The sequence below is a fragment of the Vicugna pacos genome, unplaced genomic scaffold (genome assembly GCF_048564905.1).
Source record: "Vicugna pacos unplaced genomic scaffold, VicPac4 scaffold_76, whole genome shotgun sequence".
In the NCBI taxonomy this organism is placed as follows: domain Eukaryota; kingdom Metazoa; phylum Chordata; class Mammalia; order Artiodactyla; family Camelidae; genus Vicugna; species Vicugna pacos.
The window spans coordinates 606397-627085 of record NW_027328757.1 but is presented as its reverse complement, the minus strand read 5'-3'; the positions used below and the strand labels follow the sequence as shown (position 1 = coordinate 627085).

The following is a 20689-nucleotide window of genomic DNA, read 5'->3' as shown; positions in this document are numbered from 1 at the left end:
TATGAATAACCCCCCCCCAAAATACACACACACATCAATGATTACTCCGAAGAAAAGCTTTCATATAACATAGAAAAGTTAACTTTTAATGTTATTCAATGCTACTGTTCTCTGGTCAAAGAATAAAAAGTAAGTATGAATTACGTTTTGAATACCTTTTGGTGATTTGTAGAGGATCATCAAGGATTGGATCATTATCAAATGTTTCCTTATCAAAAAGTCTTCTTATAGCATAGTTTGCCAGCTGCTCCATAAGAAGGTATGTTTGGTTAATATGCAAAAACATTGAAAAATAGTGATTCTCTCCTTGGGAACACACATGAATACTCTCTGTCAGTATAACATTTGAAGTCTTTTCAAGTCTTGAGATTGCATCCCAGGAGATAATGAGTTTTACTGCAAACAAGAATAACAAGCAGATATGATTAAATTTCGCAATGTTGACTAATGTTTTCCAATCAGGTCTTTCAAAAACAATAGGTAACCACTTGAAAAATGCTATGAACAACTAAAATACTTTGGAGTTCAAGTTTCATTAAAATTCTGAAGCATAACAATGAGCATTCAATAACGGATGATTCTATGAACAGATATAATTTTTAAATAATTTAAAATTTTCTTCTGATTTCATATTTAAGCCTGTTACTTTACATAATAACATAACCACTGATGTAAAAGCTATACATGTGCTATGAACAGTTCTGTTTGATTGTTCTTTGTAGCTGTGAGCCATTAGGCACTACGGCTACTATATTTATATTGTATGTTTAAAACAAGGATTAAAATATGGATTGAAGAGAGTTGGTAGTTTATAACGGGGAAAGAAAGAAGTTCTATGCCAGATCACCACTGTCATTTAATATTCATTTGCTTCCCACAATATGTAAGGCATTCTATATACACTTCTAATGGTTCCTATGTTAAGCTATCAGTCTTAAAAGCATTCTCTCCCTAGATGAAGTGAACTTTTTAATGTACAGTTTAATTACCCTTCATATCTATCCTATTACTTTATATGCAATCTAACACCATCACAGATAGGTTTGTCTGCAGGTTCAAAGTCATAGTAAGCAATAGAAATCACTTACTTTCTGATCCCAACAAAAAAGAATAGAAGCTTAGAAAGTTGGTGCTAAGATATAGCCAGCCCTGACAAGGAACCCGTCCTTTCCAATAACTGCATGAGTAATACGTCACTAACTTTTCCTGTTCTGGTAAACCAAAATATTTTTCAAATTTCAAAAGGGCTTCTCGAAATTTTTCAGGATCATCTTCTTTTGCAAAAGATTGTTTTCCCTCTTCAGCAATTAATCCCTAAAGGAGACAAAATATTTTCTGAAAATTAATAATTACCTACCAATAAAAATATATTTCACATATTTAAACAGTTCATGGAATATAACTGTATTTCTTCAGCTACATATATCACGTGTATATCGTATCCATATATGATACAGACACATATACACATATAAATGTGCACATACACACTTCTCTTAGTACAGAGGCAGAGCAGATTTTCTTTAATTTTGTAATTAGTATTTTTCTAATGTGCCACAAGGAGCTACTACAAAATACAGATGCTCATTATTTTGATTGAGTGAAGGGTTCTTTCACACTCCAAACTCTAGAGATTTTGAAATGAAAATATCTAAGCACTCACAAGGGCACCAAAGACTAACCACTAACTTTACAATTTTCTTTAGCTCCGATTCTGATACTCATATGCCTGCTTTTGCCAATCCTGAAAGGTGCCAGTAAAACAATGACCTTCCAATGCAGCTTTGATCCTCAAATAAGAGGGTCAAAGATTTTAGTATTCCATCTGCAGAATATATCCATGCCACTTACTCTTATCTTTCCTTGTACAAAATTAGTAATGTCTTCATTTGAATCAAACACAGACAAGGTCTTCATGATATTTTGTTCTAACCAATCCCAATGTTTGTTTATTTCTTCTCTGTTGGCTCCTGATTAGTAATAAAAAAGAATGAAAGACTCAAAGAAAATTCCACACACACAAAAAAACCTGCTTTTGATATTTATAAGCTTAGTTTAAAAGATAAAGTCATATTTGCTTATTTTCAAAAATGAGCATCATAAAGGAACAGTGGTACTATATTTATTCTCTATTTTATCCTTATATGTGGGTATGAACACTGTCTTTCATTATAAGTAAAAAGAATAACATATTTAATGAAAGGGTAGAAAAGAAAATGCAACTCATGAGAAAAGATATAAAATCCTGAAAACAAGATGCCGGTAGCCTGTGCCTAGGGTAACTAGTTCTTTTAAGAGACTATATAGAGTACCAGTATATACTATATACACACACAGTACTATATACACACACACACACATACATATACACATATATACATACGTTAATCTTTGGTCTTCAAATAACACAGTACTATATTTATAATCTGTGTGACTGAAAACAGTGTGCACATGACAACCCTATGCACACTGTATAAATGTGGATTTTAACTGCAGCAACTCTATTTCAGAAGGTATGAAGCCTTTGCTTAGAGTCAACTCTTCTTAAAAGGCCCAGCCAACTTAAAGAAAGTTCATGAAAAAGGTTAGAAACCCTGTAGCAAGGGTAAATCCATGTGACCTGCTGAATCAGTGTTAGGTGGCTTACTGAGGGTAGGATTAAATACTACAGTTAGCTCTGGGTTGCTTTAGCTAGAAGAACATTTCAGTATCTTCCGGTTTCCCCCTATAACCCACATACCTTTAAGATCTCTCCGGCATTGTATATTATATAAATCTTATTCAAGAGAAATATCTTGACTTCTAAGTATGTTTTATGATATATGGAGAGTGGTACTATTTCCTACAATTCAGTTAGAGTTGTATTCATGTTACTAACGTCATCATACCATGTATAATATCCTTCTTTAATGAACCACAAATAAAAGCCACAGGGAAATTTTAAGGCCTTTATTTTGGTCCTTTAGATATAAAGAAGCTTCATTAGTAGGTAACTACTATATTTCTGCATCAGGTTAATTTGGGAGAATAAGTTACATAAGAATCCTTTTTTTTTAAGTAAAAAGGACTTTTTTTCTAAATAATTTCTACCAACCAGATTTAGAGTTGAGCTTATAGATGTCTCATGATATATCAGCAGGTGTAATATCTTTTTCACTTAGTTTAGATGGCATTCATTTTAAGAGAGCCAGGAGAAAACACTCACCAGAAGCACTAAAGGAAATTTAGAGGGAGATGCAAAAAACAAGCCACACATCTTAAAAAATTAATTGTATGCTGTATGTTCATACATATGAACTATCCAGAAATTCACATGCTTTTGTTTTTTTTTTTAAGTATATCTACTTGAGAAGAGAGAAAGAAAAAAGGCAGTCTTCCAACATTAAAAAAAAAGCCATAAATCTGGGATTCTAATTTAGGCCAACATTATAATGGCCTCATAAAAGAAGTAACAAACTGTCATTGGATATATATTTTTCTAATTTTGAATTGCTTCATTAGGAAGAATCATCCTAATTCCTTTTCTGCCATAACAGGTATATGTGGAAGCAACTGAACCACCCCAGCATGGATTAATATGTAGCATTACCTGTAAGATATCCCTTCATATTTCAATGATATGATGCCTTTTGTGAGAAAGTAGGTACGTAACTAAAAAGGGCTCATTTTTTCAGGCTTATATTTTCTCAGGGATCAACCTTTAAGTTTCGGGTTTGATTCTCCTCATCTGAGTTATGATGGATGAAACAAAGTACTGCATGGGGAAGTTCTCATCTTCCTTGCAGTTACATTAAGAAGAGGCAGGTTGCAGAAAGGAGTGAGTCATTTAGCAGTAGCACTGACCAAAATTTGCTCAGAATCAGCACTGTTCTAACACATGCTTCAGATCCATCACATTAATGGATTTTTTAAAAAACAATAATCTGTAATCCTTCTTATATAAACAGTTATATATCTTTCTATTCTCTCAAAGTTGAGTTGTACATTTAACTTGTTTCTAAACCAAAAGATACATATAAATAAATTTAAATACTCAATTTCTTAGTACCCTTATTTGTTTGTATTCCATGTTTTAAAAGTCATACTCACCACATGCAATGGACAGGTAAACTTGAGAATCTGGTGTCTGGTGTAGGATGCGAAATGGAGCTACCTTAGCAGTAGAGTCTAAGACTGAATCAAGAGTCCCAACCAGAAGCCCTGTTGCAATAAAGAGACTGTTGAAATAAGGATTTTATAACAGAGAAAATCAATATCTCTTCATATGACTAACCAATAGATTTTTTTTTAAATTTCTAGTCCAAGCTTCCTTATAGAGATTTTTCTTTAAAAAATACTTTGGATGAAGAGATTACAGTGTTCCAGTGTAAGCAGTGCTTGAAAAAAACTACCTTTCAGTAAAAGAATAAATCAGGTTCAATTGTCTAAACCTCACGATATATTTGCAGTACTTATTGACCTCCTTTACAAGGTTGTGTATATAGCAGATAAGAATGTAGATTCTGGTACCAGAAGTTACCTCGGTTTGAATCCTGGCTCTGGTATGTGCTTGTGTCAGCTTGAGCCAGTTGTACTTACCTTTTCCCCCATTGCCATTTGTAAAGTAAGGAGGTAAAAATGGAGCCTACCACAAAAGGTGGTTGTACATTTGAAATGAGTTATTGTTACATATAAAACACTTATAAAACATTTAGAACAACGCTTAGCACACAGTAAACCACTCAGTGTTAGTAAATACTATTATATAAGAAAATGTTGGAGAGGGGAGGATATAGCTCAACTGGTAGAGTGCACACTCAGTGTGCACAAGGTCCTGGATTCAATCCTTGGTGACTCCATTAAAAATATAATTAAATAAATAGACCTAATTACCTCTCCCCACCCCCCCAAAAATGTTGGATATTTATACAAGATAAAAACCTTGATTAATTAAAATGCTTAGGTAAAAGACTTTCTTTTTAACACTTAATTCCTCAATTTGGAGTTCAAGGCTTTGATCATTTAGTTTCAGTTATCTAATATTTCCTACTCCTCCCTAGAATAAAGTTTGCCATTTTCTTAAACAACCAACTTCTCCCTTAAAGTCTTTGCTAAGCAAGTAGGTCTCTTTTTGCCTAGAAATGCTAACGCAAGTCTTGTAGCCCAGTCTAGCTAACCCAAATTCTACATTTTCTTCAAGACCCACTTCCCCCAAGAAATCTTCACTGGCAATTCCGAGCAATTATGCCGCCCCTTTTCTTTAATTACTTATAGCACTTAAATTCTACACAACCTAGCATCTTAATTATTAGGCTAGTTATTACAACTACTTTCTAAGCGTTTCATGTACATTAATCTTGCCTCCTTCTCTAGAGTATTAGTTCTCTGAGGGCAATAACCATGTCTTCTACCACTGGGTTTGTATCCCTAACTTTCAACACATTGCTGGACACAATGGGAACAAAATGTGTGGACTTAACTGTATCAATGGGATGGCTGAAATATATAAATCTACTTTCCTTTTCTGGAAGCTTTGATTGGTTGAGTGTTGGTTTTACTTTATGAGGCATTTCTCTTTGATTGAGCATACTGATTTTTGAGGAAAGAATTAAATCAATTTAAAACAGGCCTTTGGCTATCTCCCTATCTTTCCCCACTTAAAAGGAGTTAAGATTTCAAGCAAGCTTTGAATGACAATATAGGTAGGTTGGCAGATGTGAGGTAGGAAGTTATTATAAGCACAGAGGGAGGAAAATTAGAAGAGTAGGAGATAGAACAAAGAAATAAAGAGAAGTTTGGATCAACTGAAAGGAAAGGGTGGGAGAGTAGATGTAGGAATTGGTGGAAAGTAAAAATAGGGGTCACAAATGCAGCATATCAACTAGCAATCTGACAGAGGGTTTTGATACTGGGGGTAAAGTATCAAGGAAGAGTTTGGCAATAACATGTGCAGATTATAGAGAAAAGAAGTTATCTGATATGAAAAAAGCCATAACATGAACTGAAGGCCAAGAAAAAGAAATATGAACATCCAGACAAATATTATGAAAGAGAAGGTACTGGGGAAGAGAGAATGGGAATGAGGAGGAGAGACACAGGAAGCGATTATCTTTCAACTAATAATCAGGGAATTAGTGGATAGTTTGGAGATAAAAGGAAAAATAATTATATCACTCTCAGTGCGAAAAAGTGTGAGAAATTGGAGGTCTGGCTAAGAGATCAAGGATAAAGAAAGAAAAGTGGGAGTGGTCAAAGAAAAAGAAAGAAAAGTGGGAGCTAAACATATGCAGATAACCTCTTCAGAGCAATGTAACTGAAATTATTCAGGAAATGGAAAAAAGGAGAATACTCTCACTTTGAAGATGGGAAAGTGAAAATATTCAAAAAAAGAAAAAGATAAAAGAGTGTTAGTAAAAGACAACCAAAAGCGGTAAACTATCTTCAGGTTGAAAAAATGGAATCAAGTGTATGAATGTCTGTGTATATAAATAAACATATAACTTGACAAAATTGTCAAAATAAAGGAATTATAAGTTCAAATAAAAGCATTCATTAACCACAGCACCACTTTAGTTGCTGGATTTGCCTTCCCAAAATTTAAATTCTAAGCTTTCAAAAGAGTATTTTCAAATTTGTGAGGAAAATCATTTATGTCACCTTTACCACATTTTAAATAAAAGTAGCTCAAAGTCTATTTCTTTCTTTATATACACTAGGAAAGCAGTATTAGAACAATGGGAAAAGGAACAAACAGGTAAAGAGAAATTTGGCTCAACTGAGAAATTAACAGTGGGAGTGTGGATGTGTGAAGATGTGAGAGGAAAAGAGAGGCCACAAATAAGCATTCCTGAGTAACATGATAACAGTTAGCTGTTTGATAGAAAGTCTGAAATTAGGGACAAAGTGCTCAAAATCACCTGCACAAAGGTCATTTTTTGCAGCAGCAGCAGCAGCAGCAGCAGCAGAAACATTTGAAAGATTATAAGTGCTTTACACTATGTAGAAAAGAAATTGTTCAGTTTTTGTAAGTACTGTTAAATCAGGCAGTTATTGTAAAACCATGCAACAAATAATTTGGAAGCTAGCGCTAGAATACCTTTCCAGCCGCTTGGGGAAGACATTCAGCTCATTAAGCTATAATCATCATCAAGTCCCTGCAAGTCATTTAGGGATTAATATGTGCCAATGTCTGGGTTCTAAAAGTACAAGAAAACAAGCAGACAACTTTGGGTTGCTTTTCTAAGGTTTTCAACGTAAACACAAAGGTCTATCATCTGACAGACTGAACATCCAAGGCCATGAATCAGCCTATATATGGGAAGTTCTATAGCAACAGTAAATTGGCAAGAGAATAGATAGTGTCTGTCGGCTGCCTGATAGAACAAGAGATTTTTAAAATACCAAGAAATTCGGGGGGTAGGATATAGCTCAAGTGGTAGAGCATGCGCTGAGCATGCACAAGGTCCTGGGTTCAATCCTCAGTACTTCCTCTAAAAATAAATAAACCTAATTACCCCCCCCAAAAAATTTTAAAAATCCAAATCATTCTTTGAATATCTAGAACTGAGGAAGTTACCAATGTTCTAGACCTTTTAAAGGTCTATGTGGTTTTGGTAGCACCTTGCCATAGAAGTAGCAACAAACTTCTTAAGGCAATTCATCACCGTAACTGATGTGAAATATTTTTTATTCAATGACACAGCAGGATAACAAAAAAGCAAGGTCCTATGATTTTAAAAAATATACAATTTGCAGGTAATGATCAGTGTTCATGAACCAATTCTTTTTGGATGGATGGACATAGAGCACCACTGACATCAGAGATGAAAAATATCCTAACAGGTCATGTAGTACAACCACCAACGCATTCATCTATTCTACAGTATCCCTGATAGAAAGCCTAGCTTTTTCCTTTTTGACTCCAGAGTTCTCCCAAGGCAGCCTACTGCATTGGTGGGAAGTTCTACTAATTAGAAAGTTCTTTCTAAAATATGAAAGGATTTACAGTTGACCCTTGAACGATTCAGGGGTTAGAGATGCTGACCCCCATTCAGTCAAAAATCTGATATAACTTCATAGTCGGCCCTCCATATCTGCAGTTCTGTATCCTCGGATTCAAACAACTGTGGATCGTTTAGTACTATTGTATTTATTGAAAAAAGTCCACATACAAGTGGACCCATGCAGTTCAAACCCTATGTTGTTCAAGGATGAACTGTATATATCCAGATGTTATCATTAGATCTGGCTTCATGAGCTTGAGACCTGTCCATACGGCCTCATGCTCAGAAGGGCTGCATACTCTGATGCAACCATCTTAAAATTCTTTAATTTTGAACAAAGAGCCCTGCATTTTTATTTTGTACTAGGCCACACAAATTAGGCCAATCCTGTTTATATTCTGGGCAACAGGATGATGGGTGATCATTATTTTGTTTTTTACATCTACATGTATTTTCTGAAAATTTTACAATAAACATTTTTTAACCTTCATGATAGAAAAATAAAGGGATTTCTTACTTACACACATAAAAAAAGAAAAAGAAAGATCTTTCTTAGGATAAATAAAATGCTACTTCCTTGCAACTTTAGGACAATACAAAACATATACTCTATTCATATGATGAGTCTTCAAATATTGTAATTACAGTTATCCAGTATCCCTTTGTTTATTCTTCTCTTCTCCTGGCTTAAAATATACCTAGTTCTTTCATCTATTTGTTGTATGAGATTGTTTGGGTTTCTTATTATTTCTTCTGCCATTCTCTTAACATACCTATTTGTCAAAGCCTCTTATAAAATGTGTCATTCAAACCTGAACACCAGAGAAGATCTGAAAAAATGCAGGGTTTTTAAAAATATTGTGGGCTCCATGATTCTATTAATGCAGTCAAAGATCATACTAGCTTTTTTAGTCACTACATCATATTATCATACTAAGTGTGTGATTAACTAACCTACTTTGATCTTTTCCACAAATAAAAGCACTAATCTAGGTATTCTCAGTTCTGTACAGCTGATTAAAAAAAAAACACCTAAATGCAGTTTACTCAGGCTTGACTTCTAAAACTATGAAAGCATGGAGATTTTAATTTAACTCATCTGGGATAGGGCCTGGGTATTCTATGTTTTTCTTTAACTTTGTATTATAAAATTTTTCAAAAAATAGAATATACTAAAACTTCTATTTGCCCTAACTTCAATGACTATCAACATTCTGTCAATCATCTGTCATTTATCCCTCTTAGAGTATTTTAAAGTAAATCCCAGACACTGCATCATTTTACCTATAAATACTCTAGTGTCATTTAGTTTTTTTTTTAAGGTTCTCAATTGAATCTAACCTGCAGCCTGTGTTGAGAAAACTGATCTATGGTATTAATTGTCCCTTTCAATTTTCAGACACCTGCAAATTTGATAAACATTTCTTTTTATATTAGGTTGACGATAATGATGAGCAAGTAGGACCAAGGGCTGAGTGTTGGAGGAAGGGCCACTATAAAACAGCCAAAGCTTGAAGATAGTACTCATTATCGACGTGCTGGTTTAGTACACTTTCGTTTGACAAGTGGCTCTTTCTGCCTGTAAACGAGATTGAGGGCACTGTGTAAGGCAACACTGCTCAAGCTGCAGAAGAGTCACTAAAATGAGCTGTTTAATGATAAACAAGATTTAATTTCCACTCTAAGTAAAATGTGCGATTATAGATGTCAGCCATAGGAATGATTGCTGGAACTTTATAGTGGATTCTGTATCTTGTTCTAAGTTGCCATGTTTACAAAGTCAAACAAGTATACCTTTACTGAATTTTTTATAATCTCAAGTTCATTAAATGTTAATGAACAAACTAATTAGTAAACTGCCAACACACTTAGTAGTACGTTCAAACAGGAGAAAGTAGTGTTCTCAGCAGAGGTTGTAGGTTTTCCTGAGTCTGTTGCTTTTCCTACGAGATCTACATCCTTAAAACAAGACTGTGAATGCTTATTTTACAATAATCCAATAGCCACTGTTGCCATTTTGAAAGCTGCCAATTTTACACTTAAGAGCTTTGGAAAAAGTGAATAAAAATAATTCTTCTTTTGTCCTGTTTTCCCTCTCCCTGCATCCTTTTAAAGACATTTGCTTGAAAAGTGGATATATATAAGCACTCATTCCCTTTCCTAACTGTAATCTTTACTCATTAAAGGATTTAGAATTTTTTAAGGAAAGTAACTGATGCCATAAATGTCATAAATGGGGAGAAAAAGAATGCACGTATTATCAATATCAAACCCAGCTATACTTCTAAAGATTAAAATATAGGGAAATATACAGCACCTTAATATACTTCAAGACTTATGCATCAATGCACACAAAAAAATAGCCCTCACACAATTAAAGAAAATACAACATCTAAATTCCTAGGTGCAGAGCAAAAAGCAAGTGTGGCAGTAAATGAATAAACTCATATATAGTACAGTACTTAAAAAACATTAATTAGAAGAACTAAAGGTGGCCATGATTTTGGTTAGTTTAAAACAAGAGGATGACTAATATAATGATAAAAATCAACAAATATGATGTTACCTTGTTTTAAAACTTCACTTTTTTATACTGGAGTAAGAGAGAAAGAAACAAGACCACGTAGGTTGAAGTTGAAAGCGCAGTGGAGACAAAAACAACAAAGGTTTAATTCTCAGGTCCCTTTAATTTCTATCTCCAGTTTTCCTCGTCTATAGATGAGGACATTGCTCTTCAACAACATTTCCAGTTGCTAAGGGCACCATATACTGAGTCTCATATTTTCAACCACAAATAAATGAATCTGGAGTACCTGCTGTGTCCCAACAAGTGCCATCTTTTGCTTTTGGCACTATCATGCTATTCCTCCCACTTAGAATGTCCTCCCCACTTCTCTCTACCAAACCGCATCCCAGATATTGCTCGTGCTCAGAGATGGCTGATTTAATTAAAAACCATCCAAATGGGGTTTTGGCAAGTTGTTTCACAGATGTCACACTGGAATTCTGCCACCAGAATACCACCTATTGTTATTAATCACGGCTTTTAAGAAATCTTTGTATTATTTAACAGGACATCAGATAAGCATACTTCACACCGAAGTAAAGCTAACCTTGAAAAATTGCTTTGGAAGTTTTAAATAACCCTCATGCATGACTGTAAGCCACCCAAACTAGGCTGATATTGACTACCCCAGTAACTACATACTTGCTTGCTTACTTGTTAACTATTTGTCTGTGCCACCAGATTATAAAGTCTGTGAGGGAGAAACTATTTCTGTTTTATTCACCACTGTATACGCAACACCCAGGGCAGTAGCCAGCTACCACCTCATTTCTCTGCTTCCCTTCACAGCGAAATTCCTGAAAAGAATTACGTATATTTACTCTGCTCCCAAGTATCTGCTTGGATCATAGACTCTAGTCCCTCTGGTCTCTGTTCATAGGTCACCTTAAAGAGGTATTCCTAGATCAAATTTATGTAAAAGACTGACCCCTCCTCTCCCTTATCACTGTATCTTACGTTATTTTTCTTCATATCACTTACCACCATCAGCCAAATATTATTTGCTTATTTGCCTCCCTCAACTAGAATGTTAGCCCTACGAGAATAGGGATTTTGTTTCACTCACTGCTATTAACTCCAGCACCTAAAACAGTGCTTGGTTTTTAGAAGGCACTGTTGGTTGTTATCTGTTGAATGAATGTATCTTGTACATTACTCTTACCTTTTCTGCTCATATAGCAGCAGCAAAAGGTGGAAAAGCAGGCAAATTTTCTAATGCAAAGATAATATAAAATCCATACTTTTTCCACAACTGTCCACCAGAAGCATGGACTTTCACCAGCTGGATCATTAGTTCTTCTTCAAGTATTACGTTTTTAAAAATAAAACTAATATAACTAAAGTTACATATACTCTTCAATACCACTCAGTAGGACAAGTGATGCTTATATCTGAAGAAGCACTGTTTGAGGGCTTTTAGGTTTTGAGCAATTGTAGATCAAAAAGAAATGCTGTTCTACTATTTTATTCTAATCCTTATACATTATTCTGATTAAAAACCATAAATGCATAATCATCATCATACCAAAACTCTTGAGTGATTAACTAGTGTTTTGATTTTGCAGTGATATCATTGCATGTTGTACATACTCAATGTTACTACTCCAAATCAATTTCTATATACAACATGGGAAAAGTAATTACTAGGGAAAATGGTACAAATATAGATCCTCATTTGGTCTTCTGGTACAGAAAATGGCACTTAACATCTTATTCCTTCATTAACTGATAAATGAATATGTTTATATAGTTGCTCACAGGTTTCAAAACTCATTTGACTCACATAACAGTGCCATGAGATAGGAAAGATAAGTTTTGTTCCCACTTTACAGATGACAAAACAAAACCTTTATAAAGCAATTACCACTGAATAGAGACAGAAATATTAAGGAATCAGGGAAGATAAAGGAGGAAGGTTAATGAGGTATGTGGAATTGTTGGACTCAGTGGTGTATTAATGCACTTGTGGATTTTGGCTTGTTGATTTATTTTTTAAAAAAATCTCATAGGGTAACCCTCAGGGAAGGCAAAACACACTGTGCTCAGTTCCGTCCCTGATACATTTTGATCTAGGTGAAATCAAATAAAAAATTACCTTTAAAGATCTCTTTGAATGATAAAGAACAGCTCTGTAGGTTTTGAAAAATGAAGGATGGCCAGTGTCATCACTTTTTAGTCTTTTTTTCATTAGAATGAAATCTACTTGACAGCAAATATTAATTTTCTACTTACATTACAAATCTCCAATATCTTAACCAAAAAAAAATTAGAAATCAACCTCTTTGCACACAATCCACATTATTATAACTTTAACTCAACTCTTGAGGATTGAGGATTCATGACCCTAAGGTGAACTGGAGTGGTGGTTTCCAGCCTATGCTTAAGGAAGACCCCAGCAGCAAGCAGGGGAGGGAGAAGGGAGAAAGAGCAGTGTATCAGCAGGTATTTGAAAAAAAGGCCCAAGGCTTATAGGTAAGCAGTCAATAATCCTTCCATTATTACCAAGAAACAGTGGTGACACTGACCATCCTTCATATTGCAAAAACTCCTACACAGCTGTCCTTTATAATTCTAAGAGATCTTTAAAAGTAATCTTTTACTTGATTTCACATGGCTCAAACTGTTCCAGGGAGGGAGGAAAGGAGAGGAGTACACAGTGTGATTTGCCCTTCCTAGGGGTTGCCCTATAGGATTTTCTCTTTAATAAGCCAAAATGGTATTTATTAATTCACAGTGGGGGGTGTGTGTGAAAGGGTTGATATTTCCTTATGTAAAATGAAATGTCAAGGCCACCATTTGGGCACCCTGGTCCCAGTAATGAGGTACCTGGGAGGCCAAAATTTTACCAGATATTTCCTTTGTGAGCAGAGAATGCAATGATATTTTGCTAAGAAAAACTTGAGAACATTTTCAGAATTGGGTCCTTGAGCTTGGGGTGGGGAAAAAGGAGAGAAAAGCCTTGTATTTTTGAGTGATGATCATTAAGAACTTTTTTGAAAGGCTACCTCAATTTTTTTATGTGTATGTTTAATTATGACAAATCACTTACACAGTGATTTATTAAGTTTATATAAATATCAGAAAACATTTTGAAAGGGAAAGCTCGTTTCAGATGTTACCATGTTCTAGTAATTATAGATGATTTAATTTCAAAGTATGGTGCCAAGATGAAAGAAGAGATAAGGAAACATCGTCTATTTTCATGTTTTTTTTATCTTAGTCTTGTTCTACATCACAAAAAAACCAGTATCTACTAAGGAGACTGTCAAGTCCAACACACAAGAACCTGCTTACACTATTCAGATATGGAAAATTCAAGAGTAAAATACTCTGAACAAACTATCTACATTAAAGCTTCTTGATTGGCAGATCTTCCTAAATCCCATACACTAGAGTACTTAATAGAAGGTAGCCCCATTATTTCACTCATGTAGTAGCTCCCATCTGCCAAGTAAATTGTTGATTTGTGCTTAATAAGCCAAATATGCATAAATTATTTTTAATTACATAAAGCCAGGTGCTAAATTTAGGTGCCAGAGAAAAGTCATCACCCTTATTATTCCTGCTTTAACCATCTTAGGGTTCTCTGTTGCTCCAATTCCATTATTAGAATTAAAAAAAATTAAGTCAACCAACTTCACCAAATCCACAGCTATTGCTGTTGCTGATTGTCAATTACCACATGGCCAAAAAAATGAAATCTTAAAGAAAGCACAACTATTAACATTTCTAGATGGTCATTATCTTTTCTTCATCAAAAAAATGTATAAACGAATCTTTTAAAGGGGTAGCACATAACACTGGATTTTAGCAAACAAAATGGAAAAGACAAGCTTATGCTGGCACACAGTCAAACTCCCATGAGAGCTAATCCAAATGTGGATTTGTGGTTAAAGCACAGGAAAGCTCTTGGCTTCAGAATTTTAAGTAAGAATACAGTAATTGAGCAGCCATAAAAATAAGACCACACTTTTGCTCTGGACCAAAAAGAATCAAACAAACCTTAAAAACATCCCTTTGCTCCATTCTGATCCATTTCATTTAATTTACATGAAATACAGTGGCAGCTCTCACTGGTAATTTCAAGCATCTCGACAATACCACAGGTAAAACAAACATGCGGCGATACGAACTGACCACAAAGATGAGCTATGGCTATTCTCAACATACATGTATGGTAGAAATCCTGGTTTATTCCTTCAGACAAATCCTCTCTTATTCTAGAGATATGGGGCTAGAGTGAATGTGAGTGGGTGAGATAGAGATAAGAAACTGGTGCAACTGATCCATGCTTTAAGAAAGGATGTCAAATGAAAAACCACACACAGAAAACAAGGAGTAATTATTTAAAGGGACTGTGCAACAAGTAAAAAACAATATAAATACTACATAACAGTGATTTGAGTCTCAAAAATCTAATTTACCTATTACTTTCAGGAACACAGCTGTACAAAGTGAAATATACTTCTTTGGTAAATGTGGACAGGAACACCAGAAAATTCTGGTCACGTAAAATTATGGGGAACCAAAATATTATGCTATAACACTGGGCTGTAAAATCTATTTTAATATATTGTGATGTGTTTTGAGTGGACTCAAGTGGGTAAATTACATCACTGGGTAATTATGAACATTGAATCTCAATTTTTAATCTGCAAAATACACACATCTATTAAATGGAACGACTCCTCTGCAAAATAACTTATAATTTTTGAACATCAGAAAATGACAAAATGTCAAGTTTAATGAGGCAATTTTTGTTGCCATATTTTCAAGAGGTCCTTTTTAGAAGTTGGATAGGATGAACATGTCTTGCAAGAACTGAAAAACAATGTCCCATAGAACCTCAGAATTTTCTCCACACAGGGGATGTCTTGAAAAGAAGGAAATAACAGCACATGTTCATCACCATCCTAACAACACACATGGATTTGGCACTTACTATCTTTTGTCCTCTCAACTCTGAGTTAGACACCATTTAACAGAAGAGAAAAAGCAATGTTATCTCCTCCATGAATCTTTAACCAATCCTTTAGTTATTTGGTTCTAATTGCAATTTGCCTGGTTTAGTCGTTCCTGGTTATAATTTGCCCGGTTTACTGGTTACTTCCCCTAAACCTGACCCTCTGCCACTTATCCAGATTATGAGTCCTTGGGGGGTGGGTATAGCTCAAGTGGTACAATGTATGCTTAGCATGTATGAGGTCCTGGGTTCAATCCCTATTACCTCCTCCAAGAACAATTAAGTAAACCTAATTACCATTCCCACCCCCTCCCCGCCAAAAAAAAAACCCCCACCAGATTATGAGCCCTTCAAAGGCAGAAAACCGAATCTTAATTATCTTTGTACCCTAGGATTCCACATGACACATAGCAGGTACATAGGGCTGAATACATGGAATAATTTGCCTAACATCAATCATTCAACAAGAGATTAGGATGGGTCTAAAATGCAGAATTTTGGATTCTTCCTGTTATATCTCGCTGCTGAATTAAGCCTGGTCCATAACTTAAAGGCCACAATACCAAACCAGAAATTGTCATGAAAAAGAGCTCTGGCCTCCCCAAGGACCAAAAGTTTGAATGCCCCTGCCCAAGACGATTGGACTCAAAACAAGATTCCTTGGAGGCTTTAAACACTAGACCAGGAAAGAGTTCTTGATTTGTAAATCAAAGAAGGGAAGGCAGGATGGATTAGGCGGGAAGAGAAACTTCCGTTTGTTTAATTGGTTTGCTTACAACCTTGGCTTTGAAAGAAAGGGCAGCGCCAAACACTCAAGAGAGAAATTAATTACGACAGTTACTCTGAGAGGGGATCCCAAGGATGGGAAAACTTGGAGGCAAAGAGAAAGATACTAAATCGGGAGGGGTCAACAATTCTGAGACCTACCCCTTGCCCTCTCCCCGCACTCCTAGCCTCCTCCAGACTCCGTAAATCCCTCATTTTACGCTGATTCCTCTAATTTGATGCCGATCCCTGGAGATATGATTGGAACTCCTCCCTTTCTCCTCAACATCACACTCCCCACTCCCGCCGCCAACACAATTACACCCCAAGAGTGATGATTATCGATGTGGGGGGTGTGAAAAAAGTTAAGTCCATAACTGCGAACTGGCCACAGTCACCAGCCTAAATGCGACCTGTTCCTGTCGAACGCTTGTCCCCAGCCCCCTCCCCCATGGGAAGCTACAGGGCAGGTACTCTGCCTCAGAAAGAACCCCTCCTTTAACTCTGATCCTTTTTTGGCCTCAGAAAGAACCCTTCCTCCTTTTCCCTGTCCCACCCAAAGAGCGACTGCTGGTCCAGGGAGGCGTTTTCAAGACTCGGGGAGGGCGACGGGAAGGTGGTGGCGGGAGAGGAACCCCAGTGTCCCCCACCCAGGGTTTAGGATCGGGCAGCCGGCGGCGGGCGGCGACGAGTAACTGTTCCCTCACCACCTTTTAGGTCCTAGCGAACACGGCCGCGAGGCCAGGAGTAGGGCGAGGAGAGGATGGCTACAGCTTACCTGTGAGCCCCCCGCCGCCTTCCTCCCCGTAGCCCCGACGCCGCTGCAGCACGAAGTAGTCGTTGGATCTTTCCATCAGCCACAGCTTCAGCGCATTTTTCAGGAGCACTTCCTCGGGCTTCAGCCACATAGCGAAGAACTTTGTGCCGCCCGAGAGCGGCGACCCAAATGCCCTCCTCACCTCACCCCTCCACCCGTTTCTTCCCCTCTACTCCTCCCACCAAATCTACCCCAGACGACAGCCGCTCAGCTTCTGGTTTTCCACGCTTCCCCCAACCCTCCCTTCTCTCCCACGTAGGCAGCGAGACTGCCAATTCCCTCCCACAGCGCTACCGCCCGACGGGGAAATAGTCCCGTTCCTTTCCCTTCTGGGTATTGTAGTTTTCTGTCCGCCTTTCTGTCCGCAGGCACCTGGAGCGTAGGACTACATTTCCCACAATCCACTGGGGGTGAGAGTTGGGTGGGAGTGCTCTCAAAGCGGGTCCCGCCACCAGTTAAGTGGATTTTTGCCTATCGAAAGTTTAAAGCGGGTTTTTTTTTTTTTTTGGTGCAAATAAGTGAGCCCCAGGGATAAAAGTGTTGCTTCTTCTCATCGTTTTACAGCCGAAGGTGTTAAACTGTAGAAAACAAAGTTTCTGGAATTTGGGAGTGACGAACGGCCATTCTGGGAAGGAGCAGCAGCCGCAAGTAACGTTTAATGAGCTCTTACTATGTACTATAGTGATTTTACGTACAATATCTCACGTAATCCTTACAGAAGTCTCACAAAGTAGGTCTTATTCTCCACTTTGCACATAAATAAACAAATGCACAGGCGGGTTAGGTGACTTATCCAAGGTCACACTGATTCCTTGCCGGATTCAAAATCTTTCTTAGATTAAGCTCTTTCTGCCCGTTCAGGAAGAATATAAAATCTCCAGAAGCCACACACTGTTTTTCACGCCGTGCGCTCCTCCCTTTCCTAACTTGTTTCTTTAACTACTGTAATCAGCCACAGAAAACGTCTCGTCCAACTTCGCTTTACAGGTTCTAAACAATTTATGAGCAATTTTTTTTTCTGAAGCACTTTAGGGGGAAAAAAAATCCCTTTCAGGGCAACCTGCACCACTTTGTACCTTGGCAATGATACACAGCTGCTTGAATACTAAGATGAATGAGGTCAGTGGTTTGCGAGACATCAATGCGAGGAATTATTTGAGGGACGTTTTAACTAACTGCGGTTAACTAAGCTCACCAGAATTAAAGAGTGCGCTAAAAGCGAAAACAAGCTTATAGGAAGGAAGGAGTTGGGAGGCGTGTACGAAAACCAAGGGGCGTTTGGCAAGCTGTTTTGATAATGAAGCTTCAAGGATCCGACTTAAAAAAAAAATGGGGTGGGTCACACCCGGATGCCAAGTCGTGGAGCCAAATAACCCTGCCTTGGAGAAGCGTCTCTGGCTTAACCCTCCCATAATGTTGGCCAGCTCAGAAGAGGCAGGCATGTGCTACAAGTAGGGATTTTTTCTTGTTGGTGAGAAAAGGGTCAAATTGGGATTCTCTTCTACTAAAATGCAGTCATTAGTCCCATGGTAGCTTTCTGCAGAGGATGGGAAGAGGCAGTCTTCCAAGAGCCCAAACTGCAATGTATCCTTGGGAAAAGCCATCCTAATTTGGGATGTGTACTAAGGAAGATATTTTCTCATCTTCCTGGTGAAAGATCAGTAAATTTGGCAAATGTAGAGATATGTGAGGTTTTATCTTTCTTTCTTCTTACCTCCTTCCCCTTTTTATTTCCTTCCTCATCAAACCACATTCTTTTCCAATACCTTTAAAATTTAGAGTTGTGGCAAGGGCTGTCCAGAACTCAATTGTTCCTCTGCCTCTTTAGTCTGCAACTCCCTTCAGATGTACCCACATGCTCCCTGTTGTAGAATCAGACCCACTTTTGGCTCAGAGCAGGGCATTTAGAGAGCTCCTGTTGTAGTAAACAAACATTTCATTGATTGTTTAAAGAAAACACTTTAAAACTACTCCTGTGATACAACATTTTAACTTGATCATGAACTATATTTCAAGCCTGTGCAAATAAAAGTATTTTTCTGCAAGTGCCTTTAACAAAAAGGAGTGTCACTCAGTTGTGTATGTCAATGTATGTTGTTTTTAGGGAAATGGAATTACAAACTGCCTTGGATATCATTGCTAGCACTGTGCTGGTAATATCTATGTCTATCTATGTATATATAGTCATTTAACCCTCATTAATACTTTTGTACATTTTTACATCCTTACTTTGCACGTGAAGAACAGGAGGCTCAGAGAGGTTACGTAACTTGCCTAAGTTCACATAACTAAATAAATGGCAGAGCTGGGATTTGAACCTAGATTGTCTGACTACAAACCATGACAATGTACTACCTATGAATATGGTTTATAGATACCTCAAACATGTCCAAAGCCAAACTTATTTCTCCAACATCCCCCTGCCCAAAATTATTTCTCCTACTAGGTTCTCATAGTTCAGAGCATCACTATTTACCAAGATGCTTAAGCTAAAAATCTTGGAATAGTCTTTTTTTCACATTAAAAAAAATTGAAGTATAGTTGATTTACAAAATTGCTTTAGTTTCAAGTGTACAACCAAGTGATTCAGTTATATTTCAGATTATTTTCCATTATAGGTTATTACAAAATATTGAACATTGTTTCCTGTATTATACAGTAAATCCTTGTTGCTTATCTATTTTATGTATAGTGATGTGTATCTGTTAATCCTATACTCCTAATTTATCCCTCCCTCCCTTCCATTCCCCTTTGGGAAAAGTTGGTTTTCTAAGTCTGTGAATCTGTTTCTGTTTTATAAATATATTCATTTGTCTTATTTTTTAGATTCCTCATACAAGTGATATCATATAATATTTATCTTTATCTGACTTCACTTAGTATGATATTCTTAAGGTCTGTCCATGTTGCTGCAAATGGCAATATTTCATTCTTTTCTATGGCTGAGTAATATTCCATTGTGTATATATATACACACCACATCTTCTTTATCCAGTCATCTGTTGATGGACACTTAGTTTGCTTCCATGTCTTGGCTATTGTAAATAGTGCTACTATGAACACTAGAGTTCATTAAGGAACCTTGGAATAGTCTTAAACTCTCACCACCTCCACTGTCACACACACACACACACACACACACACACACACACACACACACACCCTACTCTTTTTTTCAAAAGTCCACACACACACACACACACACACACACACACCCTACTCTTTTTTTCAAAAGTCCAAATCCTCCTTTTATCACTTTAGATAAGCCTCACATCACTTTCCTACTACACTGTTGTAATAACTTCCCAACTCATCTGTCTGCTTCTATTCTTGTTTTCTGATTTATCCAAGCCACATATGTATGGACACAAAGTTAAAGCATGCAGAGATGAATAATACCTCATTTATCCAGAGGTCAGTCTTCCAGCTGACTCAGCCTTGTAAATCGTAGTTTCAAACACCTATGTGAAAGGTACTGGGAAACCTCAAATAGCAATTCCAAACCCTGTGCCATGGAAAGGCTGAGGCTTTCACTCAATATTCTACTGGATTCTTATTTGAAATGAATTTCACAAGCTGAGTTGATGCTTTACAGT

General features: G+C 36.8%; 1 protein-coding gene across 1 annotated transcript in view; it reads right to left on the bottom strand.

The window, feature by feature from the left end:
• TBC1D8B (TBC1 domain family member 8B) overlaps positions 1–17349 on the bottom strand; it is a 54581-nt gene extending 37232 nt beyond the window's left edge. Inside the window, exons 1-5 of the mRNA XM_006214174.4 lie at positions 17055–17349; positions 4090–4200; positions 1852–1970; positions 1089–1314; positions 156–396 (exon numbers count right to left, since the gene is read on the bottom strand). Coding sequence (XP_006214236.1) covers positions 156–396; positions 1089–1314; positions 1852–1970; positions 4090–4200; positions 17055–17184 — 827 coding nt within the window. The 5' untranslated portion in view covers positions 17185–17349. The remainder of the gene's footprint in view (positions 1–155; positions 397–1088; positions 1315–1851; positions 1971–4089; positions 4201–17054) is intronic.
• Between the last annotated feature and the right edge of the window lie 3340 nt (positions 17350–20689).